We start from the raw sequence: 21,054 nt of genomic DNA, 5'->3' as shown, positions 1-21,054 counted from the left end.
ATGTACATAACTATAAGAAGGTGGATATTTACTGTATTGCATGTGTTTATAAACACATAGCTCAACTCATAGATGGACCTCAGCCACTCTCAGACCTTGGCTACTCGCGCTGGATGTAAACAAACTCCCTAGGATAGATTCCCTCTGTGTCATATTACCCACAGGGCAATGGATGATCAATGTGTACTTAACAATGCCAAAATACCATATGCATTCATGCTTGTTCCACTGATGGACAGCATTCCTTTCTATTATTCTTCTCTGGTAATGTAGTTTCTTTTCCCAAGCGTTAAGGGAGGTCAAGATCCCCGGCCTGTGAAAGTTTTCAAACCCAGGATTCTTTGTTCTCAATCCCATTTTGATGAGTCTAAGAGCACAGCTCCCCCCAATAAGAACTAGCCAAACATTTGGAGGTTCAAGGGGTCCTTTATAAATCCTCAGAAATCAGTGGGTGGAATAAACATGGTTACAAATCCAAGCCAAACGCACAAGATGAGGCGTGATGCTCCTCTAGCCTTGTTATTATTGCGTTCTTGCATTGCACCGTAATGCAATCTAAACCGAAGTGTTATTTGCAAGGCGTGTAAGTATCAAATAAGCAAGCGTTCTCTTACGTTGTGTGACAGGCGTACTGGAATGGAATTTGGTTGCATCTCAGAAATGTCCCCTGATACTGAAAAGAGAGAGAGAAATAGTTAATATCTACAACCTCTCTCTTCATCAACCAAACTATGTTTACACACTACTGTACGTATTCACTTCAAACATTTTGGAAATTGAACTATTTCAAAGAATGATCACAGATGAAGATAATTCCACCTCATTAGAAACTCTTTCATCTTTCAAGTTTTGCTGCGTCTTTCAAGCTGCATTGTTCTGATGGTGGATTGGGAATAACAAACGTACCACTCTTTAACACCCTAGCATCTAGAGCGCTTAACCCCAGGTTTCACAGCAATGTGATCTCAGGGCAATTCGTATTATTCTGTATGTAAATCTGTGACAATCCGTTTAATATAATATTTTACGTTAGGTTACCTTACGAAGGGAATAGCGGTCATACAAAATCCTACAAATTAGAGGACGTATAGTATCATACGCCTGACTTGGTCGTAGAATATCATACGAATTGGATGATGTCATTTATCTTACCTCTTGGAGGAGTTTAGTCTTTATCTGAGACCAGGTTGCTTGTTGCACTGTAGCAACAAAGGAGAATTACGTTATGTGCTAATGGACACATAGACATGTAATGATACGATACACAGCAAAAGTTAGGTGAATTCACGCAACAGGATAGTTGAATTGGGTTTCATTTAGAATAAGGGTTAGGAGAAGGGTTCAATTGCTACAGTTGAGCCAATTGCAACTCGAACATGCAACCTTTGGATTGCAAGACTGTCACGGATTACGCCCACCCATCCTCTTAGACCAACCTCCCTACTTTTCTTTCTGTCTCAAGTAACTACACCATTAGTAGGTACAGTATCATACTACTTGGAGGTGCTCAGGAATAGGTCAAGTATATTTTGTATGGCTCTGAGGCCAGGCTGTTCACAGGCACCCATCCAATAACTCACTACAAATCACAACTGTTAGAAAAAAACAGGTTGGTACCATATGGAAGGGGAGGAGAGGAATGGACTGAAGAAAAGGAGAGATTGAGTGACTGAGTGAATGATTGAGGCCTGGTTTCAGACACTACATGGAACAAAGCCCAACAGTGGGCTCCATAAGCGGATGAATAAATGGACTGACAGGAATCCTGCACATCAAGTGAATGAGCTGCGTTCCTATTTGATCCTGTTCATCAATTACACCAGGGGAATGTGGAGGGAGAGGACAGGGAACCACACACCTAATGCTTTCCAGATACAGCACTTTAATCTCCCTCTGAGCCTTGGAAGAATATATTTATTTGTTTAGGTGTTAGAAGTTAGAACCCTCCAGTTGAATCAATCTAAGACAATATCACTCGATTCAATGAAAGATAATTAGCTTAGATGTTGTATACGCATCAAATCAAAATGTTATTGGTCACATACACGTGTTTAGCAGATGTTATTGTGGGTGTAGCGAAATGTTTGTGTTTCCAGCTCCAACAGTGCAGCAATATCTAACAAGTGATATCCAACAATTTCACAACAATACACACAATACACACATCTAAAGTAAAGGAATGGAATTAAGAATATATAAATATTTGGACGAGCAATGTCAGAGCGGCATAGACTAAGCCACAGTAGAATATAATATAATACAGTATATACATATGAGATAAATAATGCAAAATATGTAAAGCATTTTAAAGTGACTAGTGTTCCATTATTAAAGTGGCCAGTGATTTCAAGTCTATGTACATAGGGCAGCAGCCTCTAAGGTACTACTGATGGCGATTTAACAGTTTATGGCCTTGAGATAGAAGCTTTTTCAGTCTCCCGGTCCCTGCTTTGCTGCACCTGTACTGACCTCACCTTCTGGATGATAGCAGGGTGAACCGGCAGTGGATCTGGTGGTTGTCCTTGATTATCTTTTTGGCCTTCCTGTGACTTCAGGTTCAGTTGGTGTCTGGAGGGCCGGTAGTTTTCCCCCGGTGAAGTGTGGATTCCGATTGGTCAGACCAGCATTGAACAGTCCTTGTTTGAGTTTCTGCCTATAGGAATTGAGGAGCAAAATGGAGTCGTGATCAGATTTGAAGGGAGGGCAGCGGAGGGCCTTGAAGGCATCCTGAAAGTTGGAGTAGCAGTGGTCGAGTGTTTTAGCAGCGCGAGTGCTACAGTCAATGTGTTGATAGAACTTCTGTAGCGTTTTATACAAATTTGCTTTGTTTAAATGACCAGCTACAATAAATGAGGCCACAAGATATGTGGTTTCCAGTTTGCATAAAGTCCAGTGAAGTTCTTTGAGGGCTGTCGTGGTAATGGCTTGAGGGGCAATATACACGGCTGTGAGTATAACCGGAGAGAATTCTCTTGGGAGATAATACGGTCGATTGTGAGGTATTCTAGGTCGGGTGAACAAAAGGACTTGAGTTCCTGTATGTTATCACAATCACACCATGAGTAGTTAATCATGAAACACACACACCCGCCCTTCTTCTTCCCGGAGAGATATTTATTCCTGTTTTTGCGATGAATTGAGAACCCAACTGGCTGTACGGATTCAGACAGTATATCCCAAAAGAGCCATGTTTCCGTGAAACAGAGTATGTTACAATCCCTGATGTCTCTCTGGAAGGAAATCGTTGCCCTGAGTTTGTCAACTTTAGACTGAACATTAGCGAGTTCTTCCTGGCTGTATGTAATAACACAAAAGATTTTTGGGACAATAATGTAAGAAATAACACATAAAAAAACAAAACCCTGCAAAGTTGCCTATGAGCTAGAAGCACGGCTGCCCTGTCTGTTGGCGCCATTTTCAGGCGTTTTGTTGACGCCAAGCGCCAAGACGGACATTTTGTTGCTAGGTTTGAAGCTCTCACAACACACTCCTCACATCAAGTTTATTCTGATGGACAGTCAGCTAGCTGATGCTGAACTAGTGACGTTGGCCACAATACACAACACAGACAGTTACTGAGAGACATGAAGTGTTTATTTTCTGCTCAGGCTCAGTGTTTAGAGTAGAACTGAGATGAGTTGAAACACTGGCGCTCAGAATTATTTCCATGGAGTAAAGGTCTCTCACTCTGTGTCTCTCCCTCTCTCTCTGTCACTTAAAGTATCTACATTACTACATACAGTGCCTTCGGAAAGTATTCAGACCCTGTCCCGTTCGTCGTAAAGATGGGACCAAGGCGCAGCGGGAATGTGTATGCTCATCTTCTTGTTTATTGAGAAGAACACGAAACAAAACACTTAATCAAAACAACAACGACGAAAAAACAGTCCTGTGAGACATACAGCTACACATGGAACAACTACCCACAAAAACCCATGAAAAAACACCCCTACAAAATAGGACCTTCAATTAGAGGCAACGAGAAACAGCTGCCTCCAATTGAAGGTCAAACCAATAAACTAAGCATAGAAATAGATAAACTAGACACAGACATAGAAATAGACTAACATAGAACATTGCCCAACAAACCCCGAAACACATTAAACAAACACCACCTGCCACGTCCTGACCAAACTACAATAACAAATAACCTCTTTACTGGTCAGGACGTGACAGACCCCTCAACTTTATCCACATTTTGTTACGTTACAGCCTTATTCAAATTTATTTTTATTTTTTTTAATCCTCAGCAATCTACACATAATACACCACAATAATAAAGCAAAAACAGGTTTAGACATTTTTGCAAATGTATTAAAAATAAAAACAGATACCTTATTTACATAAGTATTCAGACCCTTTGCTATGAGACTCAAAATTGAGCTCAGGTGCATCCTGTTTCCATGTATCATCCTTGACGTGTTTTTACAACTAGATACCTGTGGTAAATTCAATTGATTGTACATGATTTAGAAACGCAAACACCTGTCAATTTCCAAGATGGCGTAACAGTTCAGACGTCTTTGTCTTGTCGTGTCTCGTGTATATATATTTTTTTCCTCCGTGTATATTTCGTATAATTTTTATTTATTTTTAACCTCAGTTTCAACATACTCTCCTGCAACCCGTCTCACCCAATGTGGTATGGATCTGCTATTTTCTATACTTTAGAACCGGAACCCCCAACAGAAGCTAGCCAGCTAACTAGCTAGTAGTAGGTTAGCCACTGCTAGCGGTCATCAGCAAACCTTAGCCCGGTCAGCTCCTGCCAGTCTGCACAGCGCGATTCAACCTAAAGCATACCGGACTGCTTTTTCTCCACATCTCCGGTTTCCTACCGCAAGCTCTGAACCTTTTCACCTGGATTATCGCAGCTAGCTAGCTGCTATCCGAGTAGGTACCCATTGGCTAACATCTCTGTTCCGAAACAAGCACCAGTGAGCCTGGAACTAGGCCCATCTCCCGGCTAGCTGAAGAGGTCCATCAGCCACTCCTTGGGCTACAATACATATTCTGCCAATTGGTCTGGACCCTTTTTACTGCCCGACACGGAGCCCCGCCGATCCATCACAACTGGTCTACCGAAGTAATCCGCCCGAGAGGTTTCAACAGGCTCCTCCGTCGCGACATCCCCTAAAGGCCCATCCGCTAGCCTGTTAGTCGTGGCCCGCTAGCTGTCTAGATCTGTCTAGGACTGTTAGCTGAGAGGATCATCAGCCAATTTCTTGGGCTACAATACCTATTTTGCCTATTGGCCTGGACCCTTTTACTGCCTACATGGAGCCCTGCCGATCCAACACGACTGGTCTGCCTACGTAACCGTCCGAAGGGGCTACAACAGACTTCATCCGTCGCGACGTCCCCCTAAGGCCCTTCTGCTAGCCTGCTAGCCCCGGCCAGCTAGCTGTCTGAATCGCCGTGTCTCCAGCTCGCCTAGCTACCCACTGGTCCATAAGATCACTCGGCTACGCATGCCTCTCCCTATTGTCAATATGCCTTGTCCATTGCTGTTTTGGTTAGTGATTATTGTCTTATTTCACTGTAGAGCCTCCAGCCCTGCTCAATATGCCTTCGCTAGCCCTTTTGTTTCACCTCCCACAAATGCGGTGACCTCACCTGGTCTAAATTATTTCTCTAGAGACAAAACCTCTCTCATCGTCACTCAATGGCTAGGTTTACCTCCACAGTATTCACATCCTACCATACCCTTGTCCATACATTATGCCTTGAATGTATTCTTCCGTGCCCAGAAACCTGCTCCTTTTACTCTCTGATCCAAACGCACTAGATGACCAGTTCATATAGCCTTTAGCCGTACCCTTATCCTACTCCTCCTCTGTTCCTCTGGTGATGTAGAGGTTAATCCAGGCCCTGCAGCGCCTAGCTCCACTCCCATTCCCCAGGTGCTCTCATTTGTTGACTTCTGTAATCGTAAAAGCCTTAGTTTCATGCATCTCAACATTAGAAGCCTCCTCCCTAAGTTTGTTTTATTCACTGCTTTAGCACACTCTGCCAACCCGAATGCCATAGCCGTGTCTGAATCCTGGCTTAGGAAAGCCACCAAAAATCCTGAAATTTTCATCCCTATCTATAACATTTTCCGACAAGATAGAACTGCCAAAGGGGGCGGAGTTGCAATCTACTGCAGAGATAGCATGAAGAGTTCTGTCATACTATCCAGGTCTATGCCCAAACAATTCAAGCTTCTACTTCTAAAAATCCACCTTTCCAGAAACAAGTCTCTCACCATTGTCGCTTGTTATAGACCACCTTCTGCCCCCAACTGTGCCCTGGACACCATATGTGAATTGATTGCCCCCCATCTATCTTCAGAGCACGCACTGTTAGGTGACCTAACCTGGGACATGCTTAACACCCCGGCCGTCCTACAATCTAAGCTAAATACACCTCTGCTGTCTTCAACCAGGATGTCAGCGATCACTGCCTCATTGCCTGCGTCCGTAATGGGTCTGCGGCCAAACGACCACCCCTCATCACTGTCAAATGCTCCCTAAAACACTTCAGTGAGCAGGCCTTTCTAATCGACCTGGCCCGGGTATCCTGGAAGGATATTGACCTCATTCCATCAGTAGAGGATGCCTGGTTATTCTTTAAAAGTGCTTTCCTCACCATCTTAAATAAGCATGCCCCATTCAAAAAAAATTGAACCAGGAACAGATATAGTCCTTGGTTCACTCCGGACCTGACTGCCCTTGACCAGCACAAAAACATCCTGTGGCATACTGCATTAGCATCAAATAGCCCCCGCGATATGCACATTTTCAGGGATGTTAGGAAGCAAAGGCTACCTTTTTCAAACAGAAATTTGCATCCTGTAGCACAAACTCCAAAAAGTTCTGGGACACTGTAAACAGTGTCCATGGAGAATAAGAGCACCTCCTCCCAGCTGCCCACTGCTCTGAGGCTAGGAAACACTGTCACCACCGATAAATCCACGATAATTGAGAATTTCAATAAACAATTTTCTACGGCTGACCATGCTTTCCACCTGGCTACCCCTACCCCGGTCAACCACCCTGCACCCCTCACTGCAACTTGCCCAAGCCTCCCCATTTCTCCTTCACCCAAATGTTCTGAAAGAGCTGCAAAATCTGGACCACTACAAATCAGTCGGGCTAGACAATCTGGACCCTCTCTTTCTAAAATTATCCGCTGCAATTGTTGCAACCCCTATTACTAGCCTGTTCAACCTCTTTTTTGATTCGTCTGAGATCCCCAAATATTGGAAAGCTGCCGCGGTCATCCCTCTCTTCAAAGGGGAAGACACTCTAGACCCAATCTGTTACAGACCTATATCTATCCTACCCTGCCTTTCTAAGGTCTTCGAAAGCCAAGTCAACAAACAGATAACTGACCATTTCGAATCCCACCGTACCTTCTCCACTATGCAATCTGGTTTCTGAGCTGGTCATGGATGCACCTCAGCCACGCTCATGGTCCTAAACGATATCATAACCGGCATTGATAAAAGACAATAATGTGCAGCCGTATTCATTGACCTGGCCAAGGCTTTCGACTCTGTCAATCATTACATTCTTATCGGCAGACTCAACAGCCTTGGTTTCTCAAATGACTGCCTCGCCTGGTTTACTGTGTCAAATCGGAGGGCCTGTTGTCCGGACCTCTGGCAGTCTCTATGGGGGTGGCACAGGGTTCAATTCTCGGGCCGACTCTTTTCTCTGTATACATCAATGATGTCACTCTTGCTGCTGATGATGACACCATTCTATATACTTCTGGCCCCTCTTTGGACACTGTGTTAACTAACCTCCATACGAGCTTCAATGCTATGCAACTCTACTTCCGTGGCCTCCAACTGCTCTTAAATGCAAGTAAAACTAAATGCATGCTCTTCAACCGATTGTTGCCCGCACCTGCCCGCCCGTCCAGCATCACTACTCTGGACGGTTCTGACTTAGAATATGTGGACAACTACAAATATCTAGGTGTCTGGTTAGACTGTAAACTCTTCTTCCAGACTCCCGTTAAGCATCTCCAATCCAAAATTAAATCGAGAATTTGCTTCCTTTTTCGCAACAAAGCATCCTTCACTCATGCTGCCAAACATACCCTCGTAAAACAGACTATCCTGCCAATCCTTGACTTCGGCAATGTCATTTACAAAATAGCCTCCAACACTCTACTCAGCAAATTGGATGCAGTCTATCACAGTGCCCATGTTTTGTCACCAAAGCCCCATATACTACCCACCACTGTGACCTGTATGCTCTCATTGGCTGGCCCTCGCTTCATATTTGTCGCCAAACCCACTGGCTCCAGGTCATCTATAAGTCTTTGCTAGGTAAAACCCCGCCTTATCTCAGCTCACTGGTCACCATAGCAGCACTCACCCATAGCACGCGCTCCAGCAGGTATATTTACTGGTCACCCCAAAGCCAATTCCTCCTTTGACCGCCTTTCCTTCCAGTTCTCTGCTGCCAATGACTGGAACGAATTGCAAAAATCCCTTAAGCTGGAGACTCATATCTCCCTCACTAACTTTAAGCATCAGCTGTCAGAGCAGCTCACAGATCATTGCACCTGTACATAGCCCATCTGTAAATAACCCATCCAACTACTTTATCCCCATGTTATTTTTTTTGTTACTCCTTTGCACCCTAGTATCTCTACTTGCACATTCATCTTCTGCACATCTTTCACTCCAGTGTTTAATTGCTAAATTGTAATTACTTCACCACTATGGCCTATTTATTGCCCTACCTCCCTAATCTTACCTCATTTGCACACACTGTATATAGATTTTTTCTATTGTGTTATTGACTGTATGTTTGTTTATTCCATGTGTAACTCTGTGTTTTTACCTGTGTCGCACTGCTTTGCTTTATATATAAGGTCCCACAGTTAACAGTGCATGTCAGAGCAAAAACCAAGCCATGAGGTCGAAGGAATAGTTTGTAGCACTCCGAGACAGGATTATGTGGAAGCACAGTTCTGGGAAGGGTACCCAAACATTTCTGCAGAACTGAAAGCCCCAAGAACACAGTGGCCTCCATCATTTTTAAACGGAAGAAGTTTGGAACCTCCAAGACTCTTCCTAGAGCTGGCCGCCCGGCCAAACTGAGCAATCGGGGGAGAAGGGCCTTGGTAAGGGAGATGACCAAGAACCCGATGGTCACTCTGACAGAGCTCCAGAGTTCCACTATGGAGATGGGAGAAGCTTCCAGAAGGACAACCATCTCTGCAGCACTCCACCAATCAGGCCTTTATGGTAGAGTGGCCAGAGGGAAGCCACTCCTTAGTAAAAGAGTAAAAGGCACATGACAGTCCGCTTGGAGTTTGCCAAAAGGCACCTAAAGACTCTCAGACCATGAGAAACAAGATTATCTGGACTGATTAAACCAAGATTGAACTCTTTTGCCTGAATGACAAGCATCACGTCTGTAGGAAACCTGGAACCATCCCTACGCTGAAGCATGATGGTGGCAGCATCATGTCGTGGGGATGTTTTTCAGTGGCAGAGACTGGGATACTAGTCAGCATCAAAGCACAAAGAGATCCTTGATGAAAACCTGCTCCAGAACGCTCAGGACCTGACTGGGCCGAAGATTCACCTTCCAACAGGACAACAACCCTAAGAACATAGCCAAGACAACGCAGGAGTGGCTTTGGGAGACGTGAAAATAGCTGTGCAGCAACAATCCCCATCCAAACTGACAGAGCTTGAGAGGATCTTCAGAGAATAATGGGTGAAACTCCTCAAATACAGGTGTGCCAAGCTTGTTGTGGCATGACACCCAAGAAGACTTGAGGCTGTAATCGTTGCCAAAGGTGCTTCAACAAAGTACTGAGTAAAGGGTCTGAATACTTATGTAAATGTGTTATTTTATTTTTTTATTTGAATATATTAGCAAACATTTCTAAAAACCTGTTTTTGCTTTGTCATTACGGGGTATTGTATGTACTGTAGATTGATGAGGGGGAAAAAATATTTGGTACATTTTAGAATGATTCTGTACCTTAACAAATTGTGTAAAAAGTCAAGGGGTCTGAATACTTTCCGAATTTAGTGTTTATGTGCCTCTGGTATTTAAATTTTTTATTTTTTATTTAACCTGTATTTAACTAGGCAAGTCAGTTCTTATTTACAATGACCCTCTACAAAAAGACAAAAGGCCTCCTCCGGGAACGTGGGCTGGGATTAAAAATAAAATATAGGACAAAACACACATCACGACAAGAGAGACACCACTACCTATTTGTACAAATGACCTTGACTAACCTGTACCCCCACACATTGACTCGGTACCGGTACCCCTTGTATATAGCCTTGTTATTGTTATTAATTTTATTATGTTTATTTATTTATTTATTTTTTACCCTAGTTTATTTAGTAAATATTTTATTAACTCTATTTATTGAACTGCATTGTTGGTTAAAGGCTTGTAAGTAAGCATTTCACGGTAAGGTGTTGTATTCAGCACATGAAACAAATCAAATTTGAGTTGAAACTACATCAAGAGAGACCTAAGACAACAACACAGCATGGCGGAAACACATGACAACAAAGCATGGTAGCAACACAACATGGCAGCAGCACAACATGGTAGCAGCACAAAAGATGGTACAAACATTATTGGGCTCAAACAACAGCACAAAGGTAAGAATGTAGAGACAATAATACATCACGTGAAGCAGCCACAGCTGTCAGTAAGAGTGTCCATGATTGAGTCTTTGAATGAAGAGATTGAGATAAAACTGTCCAGTTTGAGTGTTTTTTGCAGCTCGTTCCAGTCGCTAGCTGCAGTGAACTGAAAGAGGAGTGACCCAGGGATGTGTGTGCTTTAGGGACTTTGAACAGAATGTGACTGGGAGAACGGGTGTTGTATGTGGAGGATGAGGGCTGCAGTATGTATCTCAGCTAGGGGGGAGGGTTTTATAAATAAGTATCAACCAGTGGGTCTTATGACGGGTATACAGAGATGACCAGTATCTCTATTATTAAAATAGATTCCACTTAATTGTACGTGCTACTGTACATTGCAAATATATGAATGAAAAGAGTACTGCATTTTAACTGTAATGGTGAAAAATGTTAAGCTTCTGTGAAATTTTCTTTTACACAAAGTTGGAAGTCTTTATCATGTTCTCCATGCTTGATTAAAGTATGAGACGACTTCCTAAACGCCATGTTCCTTGCTGCAGCTGTTTGGGGATTGACTTGTGACCAGCAGCATAACATATGTGTCACCAATGTGGAAAATGTTACCCTATGCCTGTTAAGATGAGTGTTCAAAGCCTTGGATTAGTCACTAACTGTTGGCCACGTTGCTAAACCACATCACTCTTATATTGACTGAATCATTTAAATTAATGACTGGGACTCCAAAACAGACCAATTTCTCTTCCTTCTCTCTCCCTCCCCCTGTATCTCTCTTCCTCTTTTTCGCTCTCTCCTTCTCTCCCCTTTTGCTCTCTCTCTCTCCTATCTCTCTCCCCTTTTGCTCTCTCTCCTTCTCTCCCGCTTTCTCCCCTCTTGCACTCTCTCTCTCCTTCTCTCCCGTTTTGCGCTCTCTCTCCCCCCTTTTGCTCTCTCTCTCAAGGCGTTAAGACATATTTAATGGGGTATGAAGGGCTCCCCTGCCTTCTGCTTCTGATTATAGTTAACCATTGAATCTCAGCCATACATCACAACTGTATGGTAAACTTGACATTCGATCTTAAACAAACCACAAACTTCTCATATTACATCAAGTGCCACTCAATTTTCTCCAAAAACATTTTGTGGGGGTAAAATGTGAAGAAAATCATTATGTGTAGGTTTTGGATGACACCGTTTGAACATAATCCAAAAAGGCAGTTTTGTGTTCAAAGTCTGCTTGTAACAAATTGAAACATGGAGTACTTGTTGTCACAGCCCCTAGGAAGTGGATGTCTCTGGGTTTGGATCAGTCAATTTGTGTTCATCCCAAATGGCACCAACCCACTGGGCACACACTGTTTGAATCAACGTTGTTTTCACGTCATGTCAATGAAATTACGTTGCACCAACGTGAAATAGAAGTTTAATTGACATCTGTGACCAGTGGGAAAGCAGTGCCCTATGTAAGAAATAGTGTGCTATTGGAACGCAAGGCATTGACTCCAAGCTGTAGGTCTGAATACATGCTGTGGGTAGAGTGCTTTGTCATAGCCAGGATATACAAATCCACAAAATGGAACCCTATATCTATGTAGTGTGTCCACAGGCAAGCTAAAGTACTACTCTCCAAACATTTCACAATAAATACAGCATGCCTGTAAAATAAATTCTCAATCATGGGTATGATTTTAATACTTATTTCACTTTATTATATCTTAAAAAAGAAATAGAAGAAACCAGAACAATATGTGTTGACAAAACAATAAGTTAAAAATGAGAGGATTCTGTGACTAAACACGGTAAGCACTTAAATGACACAGACGTGTGAAGGCAGAGTGACAAGTTATGTTTGTTAAACAGCCATGACGAAACAAATATGTACAATTAGAACTAAAACACCAACATCATGACAACATCATTTCACATAATTTACAAAGAACTACTGTCCTAGTTGGCATTGCAGTAGCTAAACATTAGGGTCACGGTGGATATCGAATAACAAGCACTTTGAGATTTTAGTTTTTCATTCAAATTAAAATAGCACTTTTCATGCAACTATTTTAGTTCACTGTTTGCTGTCCCTAAGGCTGCATGATTATGTACATGGCCACATATGTAAGTGATCATAATTCATCCAACACTTTCAGGGGTAGAGACTTTTTGCTCCTAACACAGATATTTTTGTCACTTCCAAAAGCACATACAGTACCAGTCAAAAGTTTGGACACACCTTCTTATTCAAGGGTTTTTCTTAAATGTTTATAATTTAAAAAAAAAATTACATTGTAGAATAATATTGAAGACATCAAAACTATGAAATAACACATATGGAATTATGTAGTAACCAAAAAAGTGTTAAACACATTCTTCAAAGTAGCCACCCTTTGCCTTGATGACAGCACTGCACACTTTTGGCATTCTCTCAACCAGCTTTACCTGGAATGCTTTTCCAACAGTCTTGAAGGAGCTCCCACATATGCTGAGCACTTGTTGGTTGCTTTTAGAGGCTAGGTCATCTGATGCAGCACTCCATCACTCTCCATGGTCAAATAGCCCTTACACAGTCTGGAAGTGTGTTTTGGGTCATTGTCCTGTTGAAAAACAAATGATAGTCCCACTAAGCGCAAACCAAATGGGATGGTGTATCGCTGCAGAATGCTGTGGTAGCCACGCTGGTTAAGTGTGCCTTGAATTATAAATAAATCACAGACAGTGTCACCAGCAAAGTAACCCACACCATCACACCTCCTCCATGCTTCACGGTGGGAACCACACGTGGAGATCATCCGTTCACCTACCCTGCGTCTCACAAAGTCACGAAGGTTGGAACCAAAAATCTCTATATTACACCAGTCTAATGCCCATGGCTCGTGTTTCTTGGCCCAAGCAAGTCTCTTCTTCTTATTGGTGTCCTTTAGTGGGGGTTTCTTTGCAGCAATTCGACCATGAAGGCCTGATTCACACAGTCTCCTCTGAACAGTTGATGTTGAGATTTGTCTGTTACTTGAACTCTGTGAAGCATTTAATTTCTGAGGCAGTTAACTCTAATTAACTTATCCTCTGCAGCATAGGTAACTCTGGCTCTTCCTTTCCTGTGGCAGTCCTCATGAGAGCCAGTTTCGTCATAGCGCTGATGGTTTTTGTGACTGCACTTGAAAAAACTTTAAAAGTTCTTGAAATTAACCTTCATGTCTTAAATGAATGATGGACTATTATTTCTCTTTGCTTATTCGAGCTGTTCTTGCCACAATATGGACTTGGTCTTTTACCAACTAGGGCTATCTTCTGTATACCTCCCCTACCTTGTCACTACATAACTAATTGGCTCAAACACATTAAGAATGAAAGGAATTCCACAAATTAACTTTTAACAAGGCACACCTGTTAATTGAAAAGCATTCCAGGTGACTGCCTCATGAAGCTGGTTGAGAGAATGCCAAGAGTGTGCAAAGCTGTCATCAAGGCAAAGGGTGGCTACTTTGAAGAATCTATGATATAAAATATATTTTGATTTGTTTAACACTTATTTGGTTACTACATGATTCCATATGTGTTATTTCATAGTTTTGATGTCTTCACTATTATTCTACAATGTAGAAAATAGTAAAAAATAAAGAAAACCCTGGAATTAGTAGGTGTGTCCAAACGTTTAACTGGTACTATAAATCCCCTCCCTCCCTCCCTCCCTCCCTCCCTCCCTCCCTCCCTCCCTGGAAATGTAGAAGTGTGATTCATTCAGTGGACCTGGCTGTGACTAGATATATGTTAAAATCAAACAAGAAATAAATGTATATTATTCCCATGTGTTTCTAGATTCACGGGTTGGATTTCAATATTTTCCATGCCCTTGTCCTGCGTCTTTGCTCGCCACAGCTTTTTAAAAGCTGCTACAGTGGAGAGACAAAAGGCTTTCTCGTGTGGCACTGGATTGCACTTCAACAGATGTAAAAAAGCTGGGGTTCTTTAATTGTAGCAGTAACAGTATGAGAAGCAGTGAAAGGTGAATTCCATTCTCAGTCAGGTGCTTGACCCTATTCCATTCCACTAACTGTATTGTAGTCGGCAGAGTTAAAAATAGAAAACCATCCCAAGATGTGAGAGGTCATTCGGTTGAATATTGCTTATGTTTCACCATCATCTAAAAGTGCTATTGACACAAAGAAAAGCCCGCAATTTGAGTAAAATAGGTTGAATAAAACAGTTTTTTTTTTACTCAGCAGGTGTAAAAATGTTAATCCGTCCGAAATAGTGTGAAAGAATTAAAGAGAGACTTAAAACCTTTGGAACATCAATTTTCTCACTCTCTAGTATCCAACTCTAAACGGATATTTCCTGGCAACAGCTTGGACATGTAGTGTATTGGAAATGGAACACATTTATACAGGCTGGAAGCTGTGGATAAGACTGCAGGCACATGTCTGAGGGGGGCTGTGTGAGAGTCAGACAAGTTCAGACCAGTTCAACCTTGGAGTTGGGGTAGACGGCGACCACGTCATATCCCTCGGGAGGCTGTACGCGGGCCATGGCGTGGGTCTCACAGTACAAGTTCTCCTCGATGAAGAAGTAGCCCCTCTGCTTGAGGTTCATGCCGCAGTCATCACACATGAAGCACTCTGTGTGGTACAGTTTGTCTCTGGCCTTCACGATGGTTCCCCTATACGGACAGAACATAACCAGGTTGTTAGTGTCATGTCAAAGATAAGGGGTTTTCAAGGTTATATAAATAAAGAGCTATTTGATTTGCATTCATTTTCTTATTTAACTATGTCACTGTGCATTCAAGTGACCAGTATTCTATTCATGGACCTGGGTATTTGCATTACCAATAAGGATTACATAGCTTCACAACAGCCAGAAGTCATTGGTTGAATTTGAATATCCCCTGTATCCGGGCCTTTATCCTAACCACTACTGCCTATAACAGTAGGTAAATGCTTTAGTGCCCTGCCTAAAAACACCTGTGTAAACAGTCTATATAACAGATCCATGGTACTAAGCCTCCACAACAGTCTCTTGTTCAAATGACATCGCTGTTTACCCATGGTGCTTTAACAGTGTGGGGATTACTGGCATCTCTGGGTTCCTGAGGAGGAGGGCGTGGCACAGAGGTTTATTCATTCAAAGTGTTATACGGAGATCATTTTCCCTCTCTGTTATTAGCTTGGGCCTGTTGGAGCAGGACTAGATAGCATCCCAAATGGCACCCTATCCCCTGTGGTCTATGGTCAAAAGTAGTGCATTTTATAGGGACTACGGTGCTATTTGTGACACACTCCTAGTGTGCAGCGTCATCTCTGTTTTTTATGACTTACACTATGCCGTTGCCACAGCGCGTGCACTGGGGGAGTTTCTGTAGGCCGGGCATGGGGCCCATGTGGCCGGGGATGGGGCTGCCCAGTTTAGGGACTGGGGATCGGTCCGGGGACCTAAGGCCTCTCACTCCAGACATGTCAGTGGGGGACACACCTGTGGACATAGACACACAAAATAACACCTCAGTTAAAAAAATGTTTTGAATTAGCATTATTATTTATTCAACTTATATAGCGCAGTTAAGGCACGTTTAGATATTGTAAATCAATTTACAACGGGGAGATGTTTCCTCTAGGTACAGATCTAGGATCAGCTTCCTGTCCCCCAATCCTAATCTACGATATCAGTTGGACAAAATGCTAAACTGACCCAAGATTTAGGGGCAACTTCACCCTATACCAGTATATGAGAGCTAGAAAGGCAGCAGTCAGCCATGGGTGAAAGCATGGAGATGGAAGAATGAATGGTGTTCACACTTGGCTCAGGGACGCACCAAGGTCAGCTACTGTCCACAACAGACATCACTCCTCAGTAAGCACTCCCTTCACTGGTGTGTTAACCTCAGAGGGCATGGCAGGGGTACAGGCAGAGGGCCAGGGTGGTGCTCACACGCTGTCAGCCTCTCTACCTCTTTCTCTCACTCTACCATACCCTCCCCTCTCTCTCTCTGTACTGTATTACCTACAGTATTGCTCCCCCTCCCCATACCTCTATCTTCCTTTCCCTATATCTACCTCTCACTCCCTATCTATCTCCCTCCATTCACATTTCAGGGATACCAGGGCTGATGTGAGATCCTGGCACACAGCAGGAACACATCAATTAGGAGAGGAGAGAGAGGCAGCTGCCTGGCAGAGCAAATATTTCACATTCTCATCACACCAGAGTGTCACAATCACACTATCCCTGAACCACGGGAGTGATGAGGTGCCAGCAGGCCCCATTGACCCAGCACGCCACTGCCTCTGGCTCTGGCATGGCCTACCCATCACACTGGTGAACTACCTGGCACAGAGAAGTTTACATCACTCCAACACTTAAACACTAATGATGTGACCGTTTAAAAGGTTGGAGTAATAATGGGGTCTATTTTTACTGTAATAATTGCTGTATTCAGCCTGGCCTCATAGCCTAGACGTAACATAGTAAATGTAAATCCGGGACACTCAAATTAGTATATGTTATATTTGGTATGGTTACATAAGACAGATGCTTACTTAAGGCAAAAATGGAAGTAGGGTGGTTGGTCGGGGGGATGGGTAGACGCAAATGTCTAGCAACCCAAAGGTTGCATGTTTGAATCTCATCATGGACAACTTTAGCATTAGCAACTTTACTTAGTACTTTTTAGTTACTTCGCAACTACATTTCATTAATAAAATAATGATAAAAAATACTCTTTCAAAATGAAGATGTTGATTTAGTTATGGATCCATAACAAATTACTATGGGAATACAGTTGAAGTCAGAAGTTTACATACACCTTAGGCAAATACATTTAAAATCAGATTTTCACAATCCCTGACATTTAATCATTGTAAAAAGTCCCTGTCATAGGTCAGTTAGGATCACCACTATATTTTAACTTTTTTAGGATAGGGGGCAGCATTTGGAATTTTGGATGAAAAGCGTGCCCAAAGAAAACTACCTTCTACTCAGGCCCAGAAGCTAGGATATGCATATAATTGGTAGATTTGGATAGAAAACACTCTAAAGTTCCCAGAACTGTTAAAATAATGTCTGTGAGTATAACAGAACTGATATGGCAGGTGAAAACCTGAGGAAAATCCATCCAGGAAGTGCCATTATTTTGAAATGGCTGTTTTTCCAATGAAAGCCTATCCACCATTTAAAGGGATAGGGCCTAAATTCTGTTCCCTATGGCTTCCACTAGTTGTGAACATTCTTTAGACATTGTTTCAGGCTTTTATTCTGAAAAATTAGGGAGAATGACCACATTGAGTGAGTGGACCCTGGGATGTCCCCAGAGCTGGTAACTGCACGCGACCGAGAGCGCACTTTTTTTGTTTTTCTTTTATATTGACGACGCTATTGTCTGGTAGAAATATTATTGATTATTTAGGCTAAAAACAACCTGAGGATTGATTATAAACATCTTTGACATGTTTCTACGAACTTTACGGATACTATTTGTAATTTTAGTCTGCCCGCTGTGACTGCATTTGAGCCATTGGATTACTGAACAAAATGCGCCAACAAAATGGAGCTTTTTGGATATAAAAATGAACTTTATCGAACAAAATGAACATTTATTGTGTAACTGGGAGTCTTGTGAGTGCAACCATACGAAGATCATCAAAGGTAAGTGATTCATTTTATTGCTATTTCTGACTTTCGTGATCTACTTGGCTGCTAACTGCTTGTAATGTTTTGTGTGCTGAGCGCTGTCCTCAGATAATCGCATGGTTTGCTTTCGCCGTAAAGCCTTTTGAAATCTGACACGTTGGCTGCATTAACCACAAGTTAAGCTTTATTTTGATGTATTGCACTTGTGATTTCGTGAAAGTTAAATATTCATAGTAATTTAATTTGAATTTGGCGCTCTGCAATTTCACCGGACGTTGTCGAAATGAGACGCTAGCATCCCACTGATCCACATGAAGTTTTAAGAATGTGAATTGTCAGAATAATAGCAGAGAGAATGATTTATTTCAGCTTTTATTTCTTTCATCACATTCCCAGTGGGTCAGAAGTTTACATACACTCAATTAGTATTCGGTAGCATTGCCTTTAAATTGTTTAACCTGGGTCAAACATTTTGGGTAGCCTTCCACAAGCTTCGCACAATAAATTGGGTTACTTTTGGACAATTCCTCCTGACAGAGCTGGTGTAATTGAGTCAGGTTTGTAGATCTCCTTGCTCGCACGCTTTTTCAGTTCTGCCCACACAAATGTTCTATAGGATTGAGGTCAGGACTTTGTGATGGCCACTCCAATACCTTGACTTTGTTGTCCTTAAGCCCTTTTGCCACAACTTTGGAAGTATGCTTGGGGTCATTGTCCATTTGGAAGACCCATTTGCGACCAAGCTTTAACTTCCTGACTGATGTCTTGAAGTTGCTTCAATATATCCACATAATTTTCCACCCTCATGATGCTATCTATTTTGTGAAGTGCACCAGTCCCTCCTGCAGCAAAGCACCCCCACAACATGATGCTGCCAACCCCGTGCTTCACGGTTGGGATGGTGTTCTTCGGCTTGCAAGCATCCCCCTTTATTATGGCCAAACAGTTCTATTTTTGTTTCATCAGACCAGACCAAAAAGTGCAATCTTTGTCCCCATGTGCAGTTGCAAACCATAGTCTGTCTTTTTTATGGCAGTTTTGGAGCAGTGGCTTCTTCCTTGCTGAGCGGCCTTTCCAGTTATGTCGATATAGGACTCGTTTTACTGTGGATATAGATACTTTTGTACCCGTTTCCTCCAGCATCTTCACAACGTCCTTTGCTGTTTTCTGGGATTGATTTGCACTTTTCGCACCAAAGTACATTCACAGAACGCGTCTCCTACCTGAGTGGTATGACGGCTGCGTGGTCCCATGGTGTTTATACTTGCGTACTATTGTTTGTACAGATGAACGTGGTACCTTCAGGCATTTGGAAATTGCTCCCAAGGATGAACCAGATTGTGGAGGTCTACAATTGTATTTCTGAGGTCTTGGCTGATTTCTTTTGATTTTCCCATGATGTCAAGCAAAGATGCACTGAGTAGGTAGGCCTTGAAATACATCCACAGATACACCTCTAATTGACTCAAATTATGTCAATTAGCCTTTCAGAAGCTTCTAAAGCCATGACATCATTTTCTGGAGTTTTCCAAGCTGTTTAAAGGCACAGTCAACTTAGTATGTAAACTTCTGACCCACTGGAATTCTGATACAGTGAATTATAAGGGAAATAATCAGTCTGTAAACAATTGTTGGAAAAATTACTTGTCATGCACAATGTAGATGTTCTAACCGACAAACTATAGTTTGTTAACAAGAAATTTGTGGAGTGGTTAAAAAAGAGATTTAATGACTCCAACCTAGGTGTAGATGAAAACTTCTGACTTCGACTGTATACAGAACTAAGATTGAATCCTACTAAACCGGCTCCGACCCTCGTCGGGTGTTATAGGGCTTGCAAACTATTACGGCCTACAAAGGGAATCCCAGCCGCAAGCTTCCCAGTGACGCGAGCCTACCAGACGGGTTAATTGCTTTTATGCTTGCTTTGAGGCAAGCAACACTGATGCATGCATGAGAGCACCAGCTGTTCCAGATGACTGTGTGATCATGCTCTCCGTAGCAGATGTGAGTAAGACCTTTAAACAGGTCAACATTCACTAGGCCGCAGGGCAAGACATATTACCAGGACGCGTACTCAGAGCATCCGTGGACCAACAGGCAAGTGTCTTCACTGACATTTTCAACCTCTCCCTGACCGACTCTGTAATACCTACATGTTTCAGGCAGACCACTATAGTGCCTGTGCCCAAGAACGCCAAGGTAACCTGCCTAAATGACTACCGCCCCATAGTACTCACTTCTATAGCCATGAAGTGCTTTGAAAGGCTGGTCATGGCTCACATCAACACCATTATCCTGGAAACCCTAGATCCAATTCACATACCGCCCCAATAGATCCACAGACGATGCAATCTCAATTGCACTCCACACTGCCCTTTCCCACATGGACAAAAGGAATACCTACGTGAGAATGCTGTCCATTGACTACAGCTCAGCGTTCAACACCATAGTGCCCACAAAGCTCATCACTGAGCTAAAGACCCTGGTACTAAACACCTCCCTCCGCAACTGCAACCTGGACTTCCTGACGGTCCGCCCCCAGGTGGTAAGGGTAGGCAACAACACATCTGCCATGCAGTTCCTCTACATGTGTGCCCCTCAGGGGTGTGTGCTTAGTTCCCCCCTGTACTCCCTGTTCACCCACAACTGCGTGGCCAAGCACGACTCTAGCACCATCATTAAGTTTGCTGAAGACACAACGGTGGTAGGCCTGATCACCGACAACGATGAGATTAGGTCACAGTGTGGTGCCAGGACAACAACCTCTCCATCAATGTGAGCAAGACAAAGGAGCCGATCATGGACTACAG

General features: G+C 42.8%; 1 protein-coding gene across 3 annotated transcripts in view; it reads right to left on the bottom strand.

Moving 5' to 3' along the window:
- Positions 1-14,810: 14,810 nt before the first annotated feature.
- LOC115148546 (PDZ and LIM domain protein 4) overlaps positions 14,811-21,054 on the bottom strand; it is a 71,456-nt gene continuing 65,212 nt past the window's right edge. For all 3 annotated transcript variants that reach the window (XM_029690518.1, XM_029690520.1, XM_029690519.1), the window contains exons 6-7: positions 15,934-16,087; positions 14,811-15,275 (exon numbers count right to left, since the gene is read on the bottom strand). In XM_029690518.1, coding sequence (XP_029546378.1) covers positions 15,071-15,275; positions 15,934-16,087 — 359 coding nt within the window. In that variant the 3' untranslated portion in view covers positions 14,811-15,070. The remainder of the gene's footprint in view (positions 15,276-15,933; positions 16,088-21,054) is intronic.

The sequence above is a fragment of the Salmo trutta genome, chromosome 15 (genome assembly GCF_901001165.1).
Source record: "Salmo trutta chromosome 15, fSalTru1.1, whole genome shotgun sequence".
NCBI lineage: Eukaryota > Metazoa > Chordata > Actinopteri > Salmoniformes > Salmonidae > Salmo > Salmo trutta.
This window is presented reverse-complemented; position numbering and strand designations above follow the sequence as displayed.